This window comes from Stomoxys calcitrans, chromosome 3 (genome assembly GCF_963082655.1).
Source record: "Stomoxys calcitrans chromosome 3, idStoCalc2.1, whole genome shotgun sequence".
Lineage (NCBI taxonomy): Eukaryota > Metazoa > Arthropoda > Insecta > Diptera > Muscidae > Stomoxys > Stomoxys calcitrans.
The window spans coordinates 67,767,549-67,788,744 of record NC_081554.1 but is presented as its reverse complement, the minus strand read 5'-3'; the positions used below and the strand labels follow the sequence as shown (position 1 = coordinate 67,788,744).

The 21,196-nt window shown below is 40.2% G+C and overlaps 2 protein-coding genes across 2 annotated transcripts in view; both read left to right on the top strand.

Moving 5' to 3' along the window:
* The window catches only part of LOC106086126 (mucin-5AC), a 66,497-nt gene extending 55,688 nt beyond the window's left edge, over window positions 1-10,809 (top strand). Inside the window, exon 4 of the mRNA XM_059365478.1 lies at window positions 8,030-10,809. Within this exon, the coding sequence (XP_059221461.1) occupies window positions 8,030-10,617 (2,588 nt within the window). The 3' untranslated portion in view covers window positions 10,618-10,809. The remainder of the gene's footprint in view (window positions 1-8,029) is intronic.
* The window catches only part of LOC106086208 (aspartate--tRNA ligase, mitochondrial), a 340,688-nt gene that overhangs the window by 222,550 nt on the left and 96,942 nt on the right, over window positions 1-21,196 (top strand). The window lies entirely within an intron of this gene.

Below are 21,196 nucleotides of genomic sequence, written 5' to 3'. Positions count from 1 at the left end.
TTTTATTCTACTCCGTAATACTTTTCATTTGAGTCCCATATTGTCCCCCCACATTTGTACTTTTGGGGCGGCCACCGTAGCGCCGAGGTTAGCATGTCCGCGCTGCGGCACACCGTTCGGACTCGGCTATAAAAAGGAGGCCCCTTATCATTGGGCTTAAAACTTGAATTGGACTGCACTCATTGATATGTGAGAAGTTTGCCCCTGTTCCCTAATGGAAAGTTCATGGGCAAAATTTGCAATTTTACTTTTGGGGCGGTTATGGTCTTGGGCCCACCTCCTAGGTACTTGGACACAATTTGTAATATCAAACTGGTACTATTTTCCCGAATATCTATCATTTAAGTGTTATATTATCCTGATTGGTTCACTTTTGATTTTGGGCGGTGTTGTTGGGGTTAGGGGGAGGGTCCGCCCAGCTTTTCAGCCCTTTCAGAGTTTATACGGAACTAACAAACAAACACTAATTCATTTATGTGTATACATATATAGATTTAGACATGAAAAATCTGTTCAAACTGTTTTCCATCACCAGAACTTTGGATGTTAAAAAAATCCTTAACTGTAGGTGCTAAAACAAAAGACTTAAGACACAAACACTAAAACCAGCATTCAGTTATAAAAAAAACTTGCATTCAATCAAGTTCATCAAAAAATGTTGCAATTACATATTACAAAGCCGCAGGCAACAATTATAAGCTCCTATTACTCTCTTAAATGGATCAAAAGTCATGCACATACACAATAGAAGCCAAAATGCAACCACATTACCATAGACAAAAAATCAACTCAAACTACTTTTGCAATCTATTGCGATTAACAAAAAAAAAAAAATGGCAACCTCCACCACCACCGTAATACAACTATTAAATCAATATAATTTGTCTAAGCCCAGACACTCCTCAGACCATGGTCAGACTACACCGCAAGATCAACAGAAGCCAAAAACACCAATACAAGTCGATTGGATAGCGGCTGGTTTTTATGGTAGCCACAAAATCAACAGCACCACCAGCAGCAGCAGCAGGGTGGTCATGGTGCCGGTGGTGTTGGCAATGTTTGCAACACTAAAAGTCCAAACAGACGCCAACACTTCCCCCAGATCACAAGTGATCAAAACATTTCGCTGTGCAATGTCGAGCAATGACAGTGCAAGCCAAAGTTACATCCAACCTATCTATGAATGGCTGACGGAATGACTGACATCACAAACTGACGGTCGGAAGGTGGTAATGCTGTCAGTGGTTGTTTGTGCTGCAGCTACTAGCAGCCATGTGATGACGATTCCTCCATGGCAGCCGTTGTGCTCAGCATTTGTTAACACTTTAACAAGTTATGATTTAAGATAAACTTACATCAAAATCCATCTACATAAATACATACAAATGTGCCACAACTTACACATGTATCCATTAACCTGGCATAAATGCATCTGTACACTGGTCAAACTGACTGACAGACGAACGAATTCTCCAGTGGTTATGGTGGACTATCGAAAAATTAATGCATATTGCAGGCAATGTATGTAGGTGCAAAATTCGTGCAACGAAATTGACGCTTCAACATGACACACAACTTATGTCAAATCGAGAGGATGTTATATGCTCTTTGCAATTTTCGATTGAAGGCATATGGACTAAAACCATTGCAGTGTTTTTGTTTAACAAAATGCCATGGATTCAGTTGCATTGATGAAATTTCTGACAAAGATGGTAACCATATGAGACGGGAGAGTTGGAACTTTGAACTCACTTTGCATAGATAGGAGCCATGGCGATATTTTAAGTGCCATTTGCACTTGGTGGAGATGATAGGCGTTTTTTTATACCCTCCACCATAGGATGCGGGGTATACTAATTTCGTCATTCTGTTTGTAACTACCCGAAATATTCGTCTGAGACCCCATAAAGGGGCGACATTTTATGTCGATCTAGCCATGTCCGTCCGTCTGTCTGTCGAAAGCACGCTAACTTCTGAAGGAGTAAAGCTAGCCGCTTGAAATTTGGCACAAATACTTCTTATTATTGTATGTCGGTTGGTATTGTAAATGGGCCATATCGGTCAATGTTTTGAAATAGCTGCCATATAAACCGATCTTGGGTCTTGACTTCTTGAGCCTCTAGAGGGCGCAATTCTTATCCAATTGGAATGAAATTTTGCACGACGTGTTTCGCTATGATATCCAACAACTGCGCCATGTATGGTTCAAATCGGTCAATAACCTGATATAGCTGTCATATAAACCGATCTTGGGTCTTGACTTCTTGAGCCTCTGGAGGGCGCAATTCTTATCCGATTTGAATGAATTTTGGCACGAAGTATTCTGTAATGATGTCCAACAGCTGTGACGAGTATGGTTCAAATCGGCCCATAACCTAGCTGTCATATAAACAGATGTGGTGACTTGACTTCTTGAGCCTCTGGAGGGCGCAATTCCTATCCGATTTGGCTGAAATTTGACATGACGTGTTTAATTCGTACTTTCAACAACTGTGTCAAATAAGGTTTAAATCGGTTCATAACCTGATATAGCTGCCATATAAACCGATCTGGGATCTTGACTTCTTGAGCCTCTAGAGGTCGCAATTATTATCCGATTTGTCTGAAATTTTGTACGACGGATCCTCTCTTGACCATCAACATACGTGTTTATTATGGTCTGAATCAGTCTATAGCCCGATACAGCTCCCATATAAATCGATCTCTCTATTTTACTTCTTGAGCCCCCAAAGGGCGCAATTCTTATTCGAATTGGCTGACATTTTACACAGGTCTCTAACATATAATTTAATTGTGGTCCAAACTGGACCCTATCTTGATATCGCTCTAATAGCAGAGCAAATCTTTTCTTTTATCCTTTTTTGCCTAAGAAGAGATGCCGGGAAAAGAACCCGACAAATGCGATCCATGGTGGAGGGTATATAAGATTCGGCCCGGCCGAACTTAGCACGCTTTTAATTGTTATTTATATTAAGGAGTTATAGAAGCAATGAAAGAACTTTGCAAATTTGCCCACGGAATCCGACGCCGCAGGCCATGTTTATCGTATTTCTTGTTCAAATACATGTATACTAAATACCATATTTGATAAAGTCCAATAGGTCTTTCCTGGAAAAACATATACCAAATTTGGATGTATGATTCGTAATCTTCTCTACAGCTCTTCGTTTAAGTCTCATACTCTCCCGGTCGTGTGGGGGTTTTTTGGCAGTCCCCAAACACTTAGTCCCTTAACTTCCAATGTTCTTTCATTTGAGTCCGATATTGTCTTTTAGAAGTAATTCGAGGGTGAGGCGGTATCCCGGCACATGGTCACAAATTTCAATTGAATAACCCTGATCGTACAACTTTTTCGTTTGTAGATTTTTGTCGAGGGGATTTTTAGCGGAGGGAATCTTTTGAAGATTGGCGGCCTCCCGACATTGTCAAAGTATGATATCATATTCGTGTTCTAGTCCCAAAAACATTTCAACTGAATACTATATCATTTCTATTGGGGGCATTTTTATAGGGAGGGTCAGACGGGCATGGCGGCAAATTTTGATATCAAATACAAAATTATACTCGCAATTAAATTTCATTTGAGCCCCATATGGCCCCAATCGGTTTACATGTGCATTTGGGGAGTCTCTGTGGCGGGAATGTCCCTGAGACCTTACATTATCTCTCCTTCCATACCATCTTACACAATCTGTGAAAATTTCAAGAAAATCAATCCAGTCGTTTTGAATCTATATGGAAAAAACAAACACTTAGACCTTCATATAATAAAAGATAGCCATTTACAAAATATGTATGCTGATGACTTGGCTGTTACGGTTAGGGGAAGTTTCTCCCACTCTTATAGACATATTTTAGGAAGCTCGACGTGCGATTGAGCCGTGGGTTGAGGAAAGCATTCTTGGCTTTAGGGCGTCTAAATCTTTTACTGTTTACTGCCAGTGTTGCCGTTTTTAGTAGGTTCCTAACAAAATTGGTAGGTTTTCATCCTCTTGGTAGGTTGGTAGGCTGGTAGGCTGACCTCATTTTTTGGTAGGTTTTCTCAACATAAATATCATACCACTAATACGTAAATACCAAGCTAATTACAGAAAAAATCGCCGGGAATAACTCAAAACTAATTCACTTCATGCCGTTTCTGTGTATTTGTTAGGAGTGCAGAGTAAAACTCAGTGTAATGACGAAAATGGGTAGTAAAAGCGCCTTTCGGCAGGGTTGTTCATTGAAATTGGGTCAGAAATACGACTTATAAACTAAAGATTTCTGATCGGGAGATCAGTATAAAGGGGTTTATATCAAGATATAGGTTATTTTAATACCCACCAGCATAGGATGGGGGTATACAAATCTAGTCATTCCGCTTGTAACACCTCAAAATATTCGTCTAAGACCCCATAAAGTGTATATATATTCTTGATCATCTCGATGTTCTGAGACGATCTAGCCATGTCCGTCCGTCAGTCGAAATCATGATAGAGGTCGAACGCGTAAAGCTAGCAGCGTGAAATTTTGCACAGTTACTTAATATTGATCTAGGTCGTTGGGGATTTCAAATGGGTCATATCCGTTTAGATTTTGATATGGCTCCCATATAATCCGATCTCCGGATTTTTCTTCTTGAACCCCCTGCAGCCGCAATTTTTGTCCGATTTGCCCGAATCTTTGCATGTGGAGTTTTGCTATGTCTTCCAATAACTGTGCCATGTACGGTTTAAATCGGCCATGAACTTGATATAGCTTTTTTATAAACCGATCTCCCGATTTGACTTCTTGAGTTCGTGCAAGCCGCGCGAAATTTAGCATGTAGTGTTATATAATGTGGTCGCCAACTTAGGGGAGATCTGGTTTTAATCGTCTTGGTTTTTTTTTTCAAAGTAATTTCTTCAAGTTTCCCAGTTGATGGGCTACTAACCCGATGACCCAACCCATCTTTTTTCCGTTTTACAGATGAACTCGTGGCACATTTTAGCTCACTTCCTTTAACGGATATTAAAGGTAGCTTCCCAGGTGACATCGCGAAGAGGCTTGTGTCCACATTTCAGATGAAGGAAGATCAAGATAAGCCTGGAATTTGCCAAATCAAAACCAATCAGAACCGTTGCTTGATTTTTAATATCCCCAAGTCACCCCAGATCGGTTAATATGGCAGCTTTATCTAAATACAGTCCAATATGGAACATATTTGGTTAGAAAATCTGAGAATCTTTTGCAACGCATTGTTCCAAATTCCAGCGAATTTGAACAATAAAAGCGGCTATTATGGGCTTAAGACCCCAAATCGCCAGATCGGTATATTTGGAAGCTATATCATAATTTAATCTGATATCGACCATATTTGATAAGGATATCGAGGCCTAGTACAAATCACAGTTCCAAATTCCAGAAAAATTGGATAATAAATACGCCTTTAATGGGCTTATAATTATAAATCGCCAGATCGGTCCATATGGCAGCCATATACAAATATCATTAGCAGGTCAACAAATTAACCTGCTTATTAAAAAAAAACAGATTTGTGCAAAATTTCAGATAATTTTCTCAATTTCAATTCAATTCAATTTCAATCTCAAAGGTGAGTTCACTCGGAGGGCAGTTTGCCCATTGTGGTAACCTAGAGAGAGAAAGGGAAGAGTATGAAAATGTGAAACCTCTTGCTAGAGGTTATACGCGAATAAAATAAAAAGACAGGAGGAGTGAAGAAACCCGAGCAGGGGGCGAAAACCCGCCCATCCCTATGCAAGCACGGATCTACCTACGCCGGAGCTTGTGGCAACCCCCGGCGGAACCATCCTGTTTCTCAACAAACCTCTGGAAAGATACCAGAGGTACGTTTGCAAGTTCACCCAGATCACAGAAGAAACGGCTCCCCAGTAAGGAAAGCCTACGTCTCTGCAGGACAGGACAGGAACACAGCAAGTGCTAGTGTTCTCCTCATCCTCATCGAGGCAACTCCTACAGAAGTCAATGTAAGGTATCCCCATGCGCGCCGCCATGCGTCCTATGGCACAGTGTTCGGTACTCATTGAACTCTTGTACTCATCGATCTCTTATCGGACGCCAGCAACTCCCTCGTCCTCCTCCGGTCGATGACCGGCCATAGCGCCTTCGCAGTCCGGCAACCATTTACTGAGTCCCACCTCACCACCAACGCCGCCCTGGTCATCCCATCTACTGTGTTCAGTAGCTCGACAAATGTCACGAAGGCAAGACCGATGACTGGTCCGCCCGGCGAAGACGATCTCCTCCTGGCGGACTCGTCCGCCCTCCTATTTCCTCGAATCCCCTCATGCCCAGGAACCCATGTCAGCGCCACATCGTGGGCCCGGAGCCTATCCAAACAATCCGCCACGCATCTCGACCTCACCCTCCTCGACCCCAAGGCCTTGAGTACCGCCATACTATCCAAATATTCTGAATTTCGAGGGCGGTAAGTCCCTTACCAGAATTTCTCTTGCGGTCACAGCAATGGCACAGACCTCTGCCTGAAAGACCACACACTCGTCCGGCAGTCTCAGAGACATACTAATATTTAGTGCATCAGAGCAGACCCCCAATCCAGTCCCTGACTCCAACTTGGAGCCATCTGGTAGATCATCCTCCTCAAGTGCACCATCCTCCCGCCATTCGTTCCTCTCAGGAAAACGAATCGCGAATGCTCTCACTCCAGTCGGCACTAGTGCCAGGTAGTGGGATATTCTCCTCAGTCTACCCTCCGTATCCATAACACCCAAAATCGAACTGTGACCGCAATCATCCTCCTTCAGCATGTCGAACTCTCTCAGCTTAAGCGCGACCCGGGCGGAGCAGTTCCAAATATAGGCCCCAATGAGCTGCATATCCAGCATCACCTCCAGGACTGCCTGCCTGTCTACCCTCCATATCCTTCTCTGTCTACCCTCTGTATCCATAACACCCAAAATCGAACTGTTGTCGCAACCATGCTCCTTCAGCATGCCGAGCTCTCTCAGCCTAAGTGCGACCCTGGCGGCGCAGTTCCAAATATAGGCCCCAATGGGCTACATATCCAGCATCACCTCCAGGCCTGCCTGCGACGTCCTCGCCAGCGTCCTCTTCCCTACGGCATCCCACCATACCAGTGCTCCATAGGCTAGTACTGGTCTCACGATGGCCGTATACATCCAATAAATTATCCTGGGAGTCACCCCCCGCTTCCTAGCGAACATTCTCCTGCAGGAGTAAAAAGCGCACAGTGCCTTACGGCTTCTTTCCTCGGTGTTCCTCTTCCAGGACAGATTCGAATCGAGGACTATGCCTAGGTACTTCGCCACCTTCGACAGTCGCGGGGTGACCCCGTCCAAGGGCGAGAGTCTGAACTCCGGTTATATCTACGAGGTAAGAGCACCAGCTCCATCTTCCATCCGTTGGTTCTCAACCTATTTCTGGTAGCCCATCGCGACAACTGCTTCTCCCAGTCGGTTTTTCTCGGGTTTTTGTATAGTACCCTCCACCCCCTCTCTTGCTCGACCCGAAAACATATCCTATAGTGATCCGAAAAGGAGCACTCGGTGGAAACGTTCCAGTCCAAAACGGTATGACAAAATGAATATACGTACCCCCTTTCCTATATGATGGTGGTTATAAAAATTCTAAGTGTATTGATTCATTGTCCCCATCTTAATAACCCTATCCTAACCTTTCCTCTGTCCTCTATACTGTTATTCATACCTTGTTTGACGTCGCTTTGCCACTTTAAATCACTCTACACAAACTCATAACCATAGCTTCATAGTGCAAGCAATAATGACATCAACACTTTGGCCCCCCATTCCAGTTTGCTATACCTCTCACGTTAATTTGCTGCACTCGATCATCACATGGGTAATTTGACTTTGTGTAGCAATAAAATGAACAATTATAACACTTTTGTAATAATCATCAGAAACACATGTACAAATTATGGTTTGTTTTCGCCTGCAGCTTGTGGCAACAACTATATCTCCATGCAACACAAGCATCTCATATTACCAATTTTCTACTACATCATCTACTCTTATTGCTTTTCTTTCAGTGCGCAACTTTAGTCCACGCATGAATTACAACAGCAATGAATGGCGCCCAGTGGGACGTGGAGATCCTTTGAAGAACGATCCTACATTTGATTATAGTCCACCCACTTTGGACCGGGTACGTTATTGGGCCGATCCGGATAAGGATAATGATGTGGTGGATGAAGTAGCAGCAAATATTATCGATGCAAAATTGAAAAAGGCCAATCCAGGAAAAAATGAAATATTGCTACTTGGTGTAACGGGAGATCGTGCTAAAGGTGGCACCTCACCCTTGGTTCATCAACCACATGCCCAGCATATGATGAAGAATGCCAAAGGAGAGACTCCCTTGTTACATCCAAAATATACATCGGTGCGACGCAGTTATTATGCTCATCAATTACCTACGCATTTGATGCCACCCCCAATGCAGCCAGCAATGGCAATGATGCCAACACAGCAACAACAACAACAACAGCACCAAATGCCTCAACAATCACAAGTTGGCCATATGATGAAGCCAGCCCATACGGAATATAGACATAATATGCCCATTATGTCGGCACATCATTCCTACATGAGTTCTTCTTCAATGGCCCCGGTCATGAACGCCGGCCATTCCAAACCTTATCATATGACTTCCACTTCATCGCAACCCTGGATGCATTCCCCCAGCCCAGCTTCATCGCATATGGTAACCTCTATGCCTGCGCTTCAAATGAAACCAGCTGGCATGAGTCAACATGGACCACACCATTTTGTTCACACTCAATCACATGCTCATCCAGATGCACATCATCAAGAATCCATGAATTATTTGACCTATACCAGACCCAGTATGACTAACTCTCAACATTCTATGGGAGCAGGACATGATTATTATTCACCCAATTCTATAAGGGGCTCCTCGGGACTGCATAAATCTTCGACCAGCTCACGTAAGCCTTGGATACATGATTTGTTGCAAAAGGAGTTCATAAAGACCATGAAGCCCACAACAGCACCTAGCTCCATGTATCATCATAGTGAATCACCGGTCAAGTCACCACCACATATGGAAAGTCATTTTGAGCCAATGTTGTCTTCAAACAAATTTATGCAACACAGCAGCAGCAGCAGTACTTACAGCCCAGTGACTTTTGTAACTGCCACAACCATTAGCATTCCTAAAACACCCACCATCACCACGACCACCCAGGCTCCTGTTTTTGTAACTGCCAGCAGTAGCAGTAGCACCAGCACCAGTACCACTTATCACACCACTTCTGCGCCTATATTCTTTACACATGCTACCACAACCCAGGCCCCTAGGACAACTACCACTTTAAGTCCAACACGCTTGCTGATACCCAATACCAGCAATTTGTCCTATCGCCCCACAGTGGCACCCTTTAAAATGACTACCGACTCACTGTTCTCCCACTACAATCAACCGGAGAAGCCTTTGCGAGGACCCATGTATTTGATAATCGAAGGACATTCCAAAGTAAAGACCTACGGCAAAGATGAATTGGATCCTCATAAACCAAAAATTGTGCCCGTCATTTCGAGTAGGGAACCTGTGGTGCGAAGAGCCGATCCTAATGAGAAAAGGGGAACACCGGAAACTTTCCAAGTTAAACATCTGCACACCAAAACTACTCAAGCCATGGAAAAGGCAACAGAGAGCACACCAAAAATGACCACTAGCTTAACCACTAAAAAGCCGGTGGTTACTACCACTACAAAGCCCATGTCAACAACAACAAAGACTACCACATTGAAACCCAAAACCATGCCCACCAAAGCTGCGGGAGCTACAACAAAGAAAATGGAGACCACCACCGTAAGCAATGCCAAGAAATCAGAAACTACTACCACAGCGAAGACAGTGCCAAAACTTAGTGTCACCTTCAAACCAACATTGACGACGACGACAGCAACAACCTTAAAACCCAAACTTGAGAAAAATAGCAGCAAAGATGAAAAAAATCCCTCAAAAACAGCTCTAAAAGGTGAAAAGACAGGGCCCAACAATTTGAACTCTTTGAGTACAGCAGAGAAACCCACACAAATTTCCTTAACCGAGCCTCCAACAGGCATGCAAGGCTTGTTAAGCCTTTTAGACTCCTCTCTGAATTCTTTTCTCAAGGAAGATAAATCAGAACTGGGTGTTGCAAGCAAGGAAACTACAACTGGCACCACCAAATTGAAATCCATCAGCATGCCAGAAGCACGAGTCAGCACAAAACTGCAAGCCATTAAGGCCGATGACTACTATGATGATATCAGCGATGCCCAATATCTAAAGACCACCACCGAATATTTACCCAGAGAGACCAGACAAATTTTCGACTATGATCAGTTGCCCGAGTCCCGTGTTACTTCCGATAAGGAATATAAAAACTATGAGGAAGAAGATCTTTCAGCCTTTGGTTTTGATGATGAGTACGAGGAAGATGAGGAAGAGGATCCGAACAACCATCAACTTCTTAAACGCATTGATGCTTTGGTCAGTAGTCCTGAAGATTTAGACGACTTGGAAACGGATTCAATGGCCGATTTTGCACAGGCTAATCTGGAAGACTTAGATTTGGCGCGTCGTCAACAGAAAGCGAATATAGCGTAACATAGTATTAAGGAATTTAAATCGAGTTTTTCTCTTAGCTTTCTATACCAAAATCTTTGCATTCAATACATCATTGTGATCCCGTTGTCTTTAGCTCCATTTATACAATGCTTTCTCTCAAACTGTACATACAGCCACAACACAACAGCTTAATTCAAAAACCTCAAATTTTACCATTCCAAATTACTTCAACAAAAGAAAAATTAATTATCAGTTGCTATGTAAGACATGATGATGTTATATTTTAAGTTATTATCACGATTATTTTTGTGATTATGTTAATCGTATATTAAAATCGAAAAGTTTTAAGTTTAATGATAACCTCTATTTATTGAATTAGTTGTCTAAGTGTAAATTATTTAAATAAATTCTATTAAATTAAAAACAAGTAAAAGCGTGCCAAGTTCGGCCGAGCCGAATCTTATATACCCCCCACCATGGAACGCATTTGTCGAGTTCTTTTCCCGGCATCTCTAAAAGCAAAAATTTGCTCTACTATTAGAGCGATATCAAGATATGGTCCGGTTCGGACCACAATTGAATTATATGTTGGAGACCTGTGTAAAATGTCAACCAATTCGGATAAGAATTGCGCCCTTAAGGGCCTCAAGAAGTAAAATAGAGAGATTGATTTATATGGGAGCTGTATCGGGCTATAGACCGATTCAGGCCATAATAAACACGTATGTTGATAGTCCTGAGAGGATCCGTAGTATAAAATTTCAGGCAAATCGGATAATAATTGCGACCCCTAGAGGTTTAAGAAGTCAAGACCCCAGATCGGTTTATATAGCAGCTGTATCAGTTTAGGCACCGATTTGAACCATACTTAGCACAATTGTTAGATATCATAACAAAATACTTCGTGCGAAATTTCATTTTAATCGGATTAGAATTGCGCCCTCTAGAGGCTCAAGAAGTCAAGACCCAAGATCGGTTTATATGGCAGCTATATCGGGTTATTGACCGATTTGAACCATACATTGCACAGTTGTTAGATATCATAACAAAACACGTTGTGCAATATTTCATTCTAATCGGAAAAGAATTGCACCCTTTAGAGGCTCAAGAAGTCAAGACACAAGATCGGTTTATATGTCAGCTATATCAGGTTATAGACCAATTTGAACCATACATGGCACAGTTGTTTGATATCATAACAAAACACGTTGTGCAAAATTTCATTCCAATCGGATTAGAATTGTGCTCTCTAGAGGCTCAAGAAGTCAAGACCCAAAATCGGTTTATATGGCAGCTATATCTGGTTTTGGATCCATTTGAACCATACTTTGCACAGTTGTTGGATATCACAACAAAATACTTCGTGCGAAATTTCATTCCAATCGGATAAGAATTGCGCCCTCTAGCGGCTCAATAAGTCAAGACCCAAGATCGGTTTATATAGCAGCTATGTCAGGTTATGGACCGATTTGAACTATACTTGGCACAGTTGTTTTATATCATTACAAAACACGTTGTGCAATATTTCATTCGAATCGGATAAGAATTGCACCCTCTAGAGGCTCAAGAAGTCAAGACCCAAGATCGCTATAGCAGCTATATCTGGTTATGGACCGATTTGAACCATACTTAGCACAGTTGTTAGATATCATAACAAAACACGTTGTGTAAATTTTCATTCCAATCGGATTAGAATTGCGCCCTCTAGAGGCTCAAGAAGTCAAGACCCAAGATCGGTTTATATGGCAGCTATATCAGGTTATTGACCGATTTGAACCATACTTTGCACAGTTGTTGGATATCATAACAAAACACGTTGTGTAAAATTTCATTCCAATCGGATTAGATTGGAATGAAAGTCAAGACCCAAGATCGGTTTATATGGCAGCTATATCAAAACATGGACAGATATGGCCCATTTATAATCCCAACCAACCTGAAATAATAAGAAGTATTTGTGCAAAATTTCAAGCGGCTAGCTTTACTCCTTCGAAGGTTAGCGTGATTTCAACAGACAGACGGACGGACACGACTATCAAGAATATATATACTTTATGGGGTCTCAGACGAATATTTCGAGTAGTTACAAGACCCATGGATTCTGCTTAAAATGTATACAAAATAAATTTAGTTAAAGGGCATTATTGTATTCTACATACCAAACATCTGGCAAACCAGAAATGATCGAGAGACCGGTTTACATGAGAGCTTTATCAGCTACCGAAAGTGGTCAGGGTATAAATCCGTGCAAGACAGAAGTAGTTCTTTTCAGCAGGAGATGCAAGTTGTCTACACTGAAGCCTGTCTCCTTGGGTGGAGGGGTCAAAATACCTGGGTGTTTTACTGGATAGGAAATTGAACTTCAAATCCAACATTTTGGAAAAGGCAAGAAAGGCAACGCTTGCCCTATACACCGGCAAGGGAGCCATTGGCAAAAGTTGGGGGTTTAGACTGCGTGTCATGCATTCGGTATATACTGCAGTTGTCAGACCTATAATGCTATATGGTGTTGTGGTCTGGTGGACGGCGCTTCAAAAATCCACCTACTGCTCAATACTTAACCGGATCCAAAGGATGGCTTCTTTGTGCATCACAGCCGCACTGAGGACGACACCATCTGATGCAATGAATTTAATGCTACATCTTATGCATATGAACATTGTGGGTTTCCCAATTGCAGCGACTGTGTTATCCTTGAAACAATATCCGATGTTCCAGGCAGTGTGGATTACAACCTGCCTGAGCCGCTTATTGATAAAATTTACTGTACCACTATTCCTGATAGAACCGTTTGGAACTGAGATATCCCTGGTAACAGACGTTACATAGACTTCTATACGGATGTTTCCAAACTAAACGACCAGGTAGGCTTTGGGGTGTACTCTAAAGATCTAAAACTGGTCATATTGAAAAGGTTACTCGAACACTGTAACCTCAAGCAGAGATGCTTGCAATTAAGGAAGTGGTGGAATGGCTAAGATATAAAGCCATTACGACGATTGGCATAAATATCTTCTCAGACAGCCAGGCAGCCACTAAATCCCTGGAGAACGTAATTCTAAACACAAAAATCGCCGTGGACTGTCGCACAATGAGATGGCTGAACAGTTCTGGGTGCCCGGCCACAGATATATCCCAGGGAATTGTAAAGCGGATGAGCTCGTGAGACTAGGAACTACCCTACACATTCCAGGGACACTGGAATCAGTAGGTATGCCTCTAGCGACATGTAAGTTTTCAGGACCAGGCCCGAAGAACAACGAATGATAGATGGTCACAAAGGGGGCTGTAAGCACTCAAAACTATGTGGCCTAATCTAGACTTGAAGGGGTCTACTGCTTGGCTGTCATTATCTAGAACAGACATCTCAGTCATTGTGTCCGTCATGACAGCTCAATGTCTAATTGGAAAACGTGCTGACAGACAGAAGGTTGCAAGTAACGACTTTTGCAGAAACTGTGAGGATATCAAAGAAGAAGAGACTATAGAACACCTTCTGTGCGTGTGTCCCGCACTGACAGTCAGAAGGAGTTCAACTTTAGGTTCTCATTTCTTTGAGAACCTGTCTGATTTAGCGGATGTGAACATTCGCAAGTTGTTGGTCTTTTTAAAGCGATCTGGATGGTTCAACGGTAGGAAGTGGAATTCAGCTTCCTTTTTCTGTGCCTGTGGTATCATAATATAGACGAAAACGTCTAAGTGAGTCTGATGGCAGACTGACACTTACACCTAACCTAAGAACTACGGAGTAAAAAGAGATGATCTTGCTTAAACAGTTTAGGAGATACAGCCAATTTAAAGTTTTCATAGTGAAATTTCGATTTTTGATGGAGTTGTGGTCAATTTTTGAATTTTTAGAGGGAGTCACGAATTAAGGCCCATTTTCCCCTACGACGCGTAGTTTAGGAGATACAGCCAATTTAAAGATTTCATAGTGAAATTTCCATTTTTGATGGATTTGTGATCAATTTTTGAATTTTTGGAGGGAGTCACGAATTAAGGCCCATTTCCCTCTACGACGCATAGTTTAGGAGATACAGCCAATTTAAAGTTTTCAAAGTGAAATTTCCATTTTTGATGGATTTGTGGTCAATTTTTGAATTTTTGGAGGGTGTCACGAATTAAGGCCCATTTCCCTCTACGACGCATAGTTTAGGAGATACAGCCAATTTAAAGTTTTCATAGTGAAATTTCCATTTTTGATGGATTTGTGGTCAATTTTTGAATTTTTGTAGGGTGTCACGAATTAAGGCCCATTTCCCTCTACGACGCATAGTTTAGGAGATACAGCCAATTTAAAGTTTTCATAGTGAAATTTCGATTTTTGATGGATTTGTGGTCAATTTTTGAATTTTTGGAGGGAGTCACGTATTAAGGCTCATTTCCGTCTACGACGCATAGTTTAGGAGATACAGCCATTTTAAAGTTTCCATAATGAAATTTCGATTTTTGATGGATTTGTGGTCAATTTTTGAATTTTTGGACGGAGTCACGAATTAAGGCCCATTTCCCTCTACGACGCATAGTTTAGGAGATACAGCCAATTTAAAGTTTTCATAGTGAAATTTCCATTTTTGATGGATTTGTGGTCAATTTTTGAATTTTTGGAGGGTGTCACGAATTAAGGCCCATTTCCCTCTACGACGCATAGTTTAAGAGATACAGACAATTTAAAGTTATCAAAATGAAATTTAAATTTTTGATGGATTTGTGGTCAATTTTTGAATTTTTGGAGGGTGTCACGAATTAAGGCCCATTTCCCTCTACGACGCATAGTTTAGGAGATACAGCCAATTTAAAGTTTTCATAGTGAAATTTCCATTTTTGATGGATTTGTGGTCAATTTTTGAATTTTTGGAGGGAGTCACGAATTAAGGCCCATTTCCCTCTACGACGCATAGTTTAGGTGATACAGCCAATTTTAAGTTTTCATAGTGAAATTTCCATTTTTGATGGATTTGTGGTCACTTTGTGAATTTTTGGAGGGTGTCACGAATTAAGGTCCATTTCCCTCTACGACGCATAGTTTAGGAGATACAGCCAACTCAAAGTTTTCATAGCGAAATTTCGATTTTTGATGGATTTGTTGTCAATTTTTGAATTTTTGGAGGGAGTCACGAATTAAGGCCCATTTCCCTCTACGACGCATAGTTTAGGAGATACAGCCAATTTAAAGTTTTCATAGTGAAATTTCCATTTTTGATGGATTTGTGGTCAATTTTTGAATATTTGGACGGAGTCACGAATTAAGGCCCATTTCGCTCTACGACGCATAGTTTAGGAGATACAGACAATTTAAAGTTTTCATAGTGAAATTTCCTTTTTGATGGATTTGTGGTCAATTTTTGAATTTTTGGAGGGAGTCACGAATTAAGGCCCATTTCCGTCTACGACGCATAGTTTAGGAGATACAGCCAATATAAAGTTTTAATGGTGAAATTTCCATTTTTGTGGATTTGTGGTCAATTTTTGGAGGGAATCACGAATTAAGGCCCATTTCCGTCTACGACGCATAGTTTAGGAGATACAGCCAATATAAAGTTTTCATGGTGAAATTTCCATTTTTGATGGATTTGTGGTAAATTTTTTAATTTTTGGAGGGAGTCACGAATTAAGGCCCATTTCCCTCTACGACGCATAGTTTAGGTGATACAGCCAATTTAAAGTTTTCATAGTGAAATTTCCATTTTTGATGGATTTGTGGTTAATTTTTGAATTTTTGGAGGGTGTCGCGAATTAAGGCCCATTTCCCTCTACGACGCATAGTTTAGGAGATACAGCCAATTTAAAGTTCATGGTGAAATTTCCATTTTTGATGGATTTGTGGTCAATTTTTGAATTTTTGGAGGGAGTCACGAATTAAGGCCCATTTCCCTCTACGACGCATAGTTTAGGAGATACAGCCAATATAAAGTTTTCATAGTGAAATTTCCATTTTTGATGAATTTGTGGTAAATTTTTGAATTTTTGGAGGGAGTCACGAATTAAGGCCCATTTCCCTCTACGACGCATAGTTTAGGAGATACAGCCAATTTAAAGTTTTCATAGTGAAATTTCCATTTTTGATCGATTTGTGGTCAATTTTTGAATTTTTGGAGGGAGTCACGAATTAAGGCCCATTTCCCTCTACGACGCATAGTTTAGGAGATACAGCCAATATAAAGTTTTCATAGTGAAATTTCCATTTTTGATGGATTTGTGGTAAATTTTTGAATTTTTGGAGGGAGTCACGAATTTAGGCCCATTTCCCTCTACGACGCATAGTTTAGGAGATACAGCCAATTTAAAGTTTTAATGGTGAAATTTCCATTTTTGTGGATTTATGGTCAATTTTTGAATTTTTGGAGGGTGTCACGAATTAAGGCCCATTTCCCTCTACGACACATAGTTTAGGAGATACAACCAATTTAAAGTTTTCATAGTGAAATTTCCATTTTTGATGGATTTGTGGTAAATTTTTGAATTTTTGGAGGGAGTCACGAATTAAGGCCCATTTCCCTCTACGACGCATAGTTTAGGAGATACAGCCAATATAAAGTTTTCATAGTGAAATTTCCATTTTTGATGAATTTGTGGTAAATTTTTGAATTTTTGGAGGGAGTCACGAATTAAGGCCCATTTCCCTCTACGACGCATAGTTTAGGAGATACAGCCAATTTAAAGTTTTCATAGTGAAATTTCCATTTTTGATCGATTTTGAATTTTTGGAGGGAGTCACGAATTAAGGCCCATTTCCCTCTACGACGCATAGTTTAGGAGATACAGCCAATATAAAGTTTTCATAGTGAAATTTCCATTTTTGATGGATTTGTGGTAAATTTTTGAATTTTTGGAGGGAGTCACGAATTAAGGCCCATTTCCCTCTATGACGCATAGTTTAGGTGATACAGCCAATTTAAAGTTTTCATAGTGAAATTTCCATTTTTGATGGATTTGTGGTCAATTTTTGAATTTTTGGAGGGTGTCGCGAATTAAGGCCCATTTCCCTCTACGACGCATAGTTTAGGAGATACAGCCAATTTAAAGTTTTCATGGTGAAATTTCCATTTTTGATGAATTTGTGGTCAATTTTTGAATTTTTGGAGGGAGTCACGAATTAAGGCCCATTTCCCTCTACGACGCATAGTTTAGGTGATACAGCCAATTTTAAGTTTTCATAGTGAAATTTCCATTTTTGATGGATTTGTGGTAAATTTTTGAATTTTTGGAGGGAGTCACGAATTTAGGCCCCTTTCCCCCAACGACGCATAGTTAAGGAGATACAGCCAATTTAAAGTTTTAATGGTGAAATTTCCATTTTTGTGGATTTGTGGTCAATTTTTGAATTTTTGGAGGGTGTCACGAATTAAGGACCATTTCCCTCTACGACACATAGTTTAGGAGATACAACCAATTTAAAGTTTTCAAAGTGAAATTTCCATTTTTGATGGATTTGTGGTCAATTTTTGAATTTTTGGAGGGTGTCACGAATTAAGGCCCATTTCTCTCTACGACGCATAGTTTAGGAGATACAGCCAATTTAAAGTTTTCATAGCAAAATTTCGATTTTTGATAGAGTTGTGGTCAAATTTTGAATTTTTGGAGGGTGTCACGAATTAAGGCCCATTTCCCTCTACGACGCATAGTTTAGGAGATACAGCCAATTTAAAGTTTTCATAGTGAAATTTCCATTTTTGATCGATTTTGAATTTTTGGAGGGAGTCACGAATTAAGGCCCATTTCCCTCTACGACGCATAGTTTAGGTGATACAGCCAATTTTAAATTTTCATAGTGAAATTTCCATTTTTGATGGATTTGTGGTCAATTTTTGAATTTTTGGAGGGAGTCACGAATTAAGGCCCATTTCCCTCTACGACGCATAGTTTAGGTGATACAGCCAATTTTAAGTTTTCATAGTGAAATTTCCATTTTTGATGGATTTGTGGTAAATTTTTGAATTTATGGAGGGAGTCACGAATTTAGGCCCATTTCCCTCTACGACGCATAGTTTAGGAGATACAGCCAATATAAAGTTTTCACAGTGAAATTTCCATTTTTGATGAATTTGTGGTAAATTTTTGAATTTTTGGAGGGAGTCACGAATTAAGGCCCATTTCCCTCTACGACGCATAGTTTAGGTGATACAGCCAATTTAAAGTTTTCATAGTGAAATTTCCATTTTTGATGGATTTGTGGTAAATTTTTGAATTTTTGGAGGGAGTCACGAATTAAGGCCCATTTCCCTCTACGACGCATAGTTTAGGTGATACAGCCAATTTAAAGTTCATAGTGAAATTTCCATTTTTGATGGATTTGTGGTCAATTTTTGAATTTTTGGAGGGAGTCACGAATTAAGGCCCATTTCCGTCTACGACGCATAGTTTAGGAGATACAGCCAATATAAAGTTTTAATGGTGAAATTTCCATTTTTGTGGATTGGTGGTCAATTTTTGGAGGGAATCACGAATTAAGGCCCATTTCCGTCTACGACGCATAGTTTAGGAGATACAGCCAATATAAAGTTTTCATGGTGAAATTTCCATTTTTGATGGATTTGTGGTAAATTTTTTAATTTTTGGAGGGAGTCACGAATTAAGGCCCATTTCCCTCTACGACGCATAGTTTAGGTGATACAGCCAATTTAAAGTTTTCATAGTGAAATTTCCATTTTTGATGGATTTGTGGTTAATTTTTGAATTTTTGGAGGGTGTCGCGAATTAAGGCCCATTTCCCTCTACGACGCATAGTTTAGGAGATACAGCCAATTTAAAGTTCATGGTGAAATTTCCATTTTTGATGGATTTGTGGTCAATTTTTGAATTTTTGGAGGGAGTCACGAATTAAGGCCCATTTCCCTCTACGACGCATAGTTTAGGAGATACAGCCAATATAAAGTTTTCATAGTGAAATTTCCATTTTTGATGAATTTGTGGTAAATTTTTGAATTTTTGGAGGGAGTCACGAATTAAGGCCCATTTCCCTCTACGACGCATAGTTTAGGAGATACAGCCAATTTAAAGTTTTCATAGTGAAATTTCCATTTTTGATCGATTTTGAATTTTTGGAGGGAGTCACGAATTAAGGCCCATTTCCCTCTACGACGCATAGTTTAGGAGATACAGCCAATATAAAGTTTTCATAGTGAAATTTCCATTTTTGATGGATTTGTGGTAAATTTTTGAATTTTTGGAGGGAGTCACGAATTAAGGCCCATTTCCCTCTACGACGCATAGTTTAGGTGATACAGCCAATTTAAAGTTTTCATAGTGAAATTTCCATTTTTGATGGATTTGTGGTCAATTTTTGAATTTTTGGAGGGTGTCGCGAATTAAGGCCCATTTCCCTCTACGACGCATAGTTTAGGAGATACAGCCAATTTAAAGTTTTCATGGTGAAATTTCCATTTTTGATGAATTTGTGGTCAATTTTTGGAGGGAGTCACGAATTAAGGCCCATTTCCCTCTACGACGCATAGTTTAGGAGATACAGCCAATTTTAAGTTTTCATAGTGAAATTTCCATTTTTGATGGATTTGTGGTAAATTTTTGGAGGGAGTCACGAATTTAGGCCCCTTTCCCCCAACGACGCATAGTTAAGGAGATACAGCCAATTTAGAGTTTTAATGGTGAAATTTCCATTTTTGTGGATTTGTGGTCAATTTTTGAATTTTTGGAGGGTGTCACGAATTAAGGCCCATTTCCCTCTACGACACATAGTTTAGGAGATACAACCAATTTAAAGTTTTCAAAGTGAAATTTCCATTTTTGATGGATTTGTGGTCAATTTTTGAATTTTTGGAGGGTGTCACGAATTAAGGCCCATTTCTCTCTACGACGCATAGTTTAGGAGATACAGCCAATTTAAAGTTTTCATAGCAAAATTTCGATTTTTGATAGAGTTGTGGTCAAATTTTGAATTTTTGGAGGGTGTCACGAATTAAGGCCCATTTCCCTCTACGATGCATAGTTTAGGAGATAAAGCCAATTTAAAGTTTTCATGGTGAAATTTCCATTTTTGATGGATTTGTGGTAAATTTTTGAATTTTTGGAGGGAGTCACGAATTAAGGCCCATTTCCCTCTACGACGCATAGATTAGGTGATACAGCCAATTTAAAGTTTTCATAGTGAAATTTCCATTTTTGATGGATTTGTGGTCAATTTTTTAATTTTTGGAGGGAGTCACGAATTTAGGCCCATTTCCGTCAACAATGCATAGTTTAGGAGATACAGCCAATTTAAAGTTTTCAATTTTTGAATTTTTGGAGGGTGTCACGAATTAAGGCCCATTTCCCTCTACGACGCATAGTTTAGGAGATACAGCCAATTTAAAGTTTTCATAGTGAAATTTCCTTTTTGATGGATTTGTGGTCAATTTTTGAATTTTTGGAGGGAGTCACGAATTAAGGCCCATTTCCCTCTACGACGCATAGTTTAGGTGATACAGCCAATTTTAAGTTTTCATAGTGAAATTTCCATTTTTGATGGATTTGTGGTAAATTTTTGAATTTTTGGAGGGAGTCACGAATTTAGGCCCATTTCCCTCTACGACGCATAGTTTAGGAGATACAGCCAATTTAAAGTTTTAATGGTGAAATTTCCATTTTTGTGGATTTATGGTCAAATTTTTGAATTTTTGGA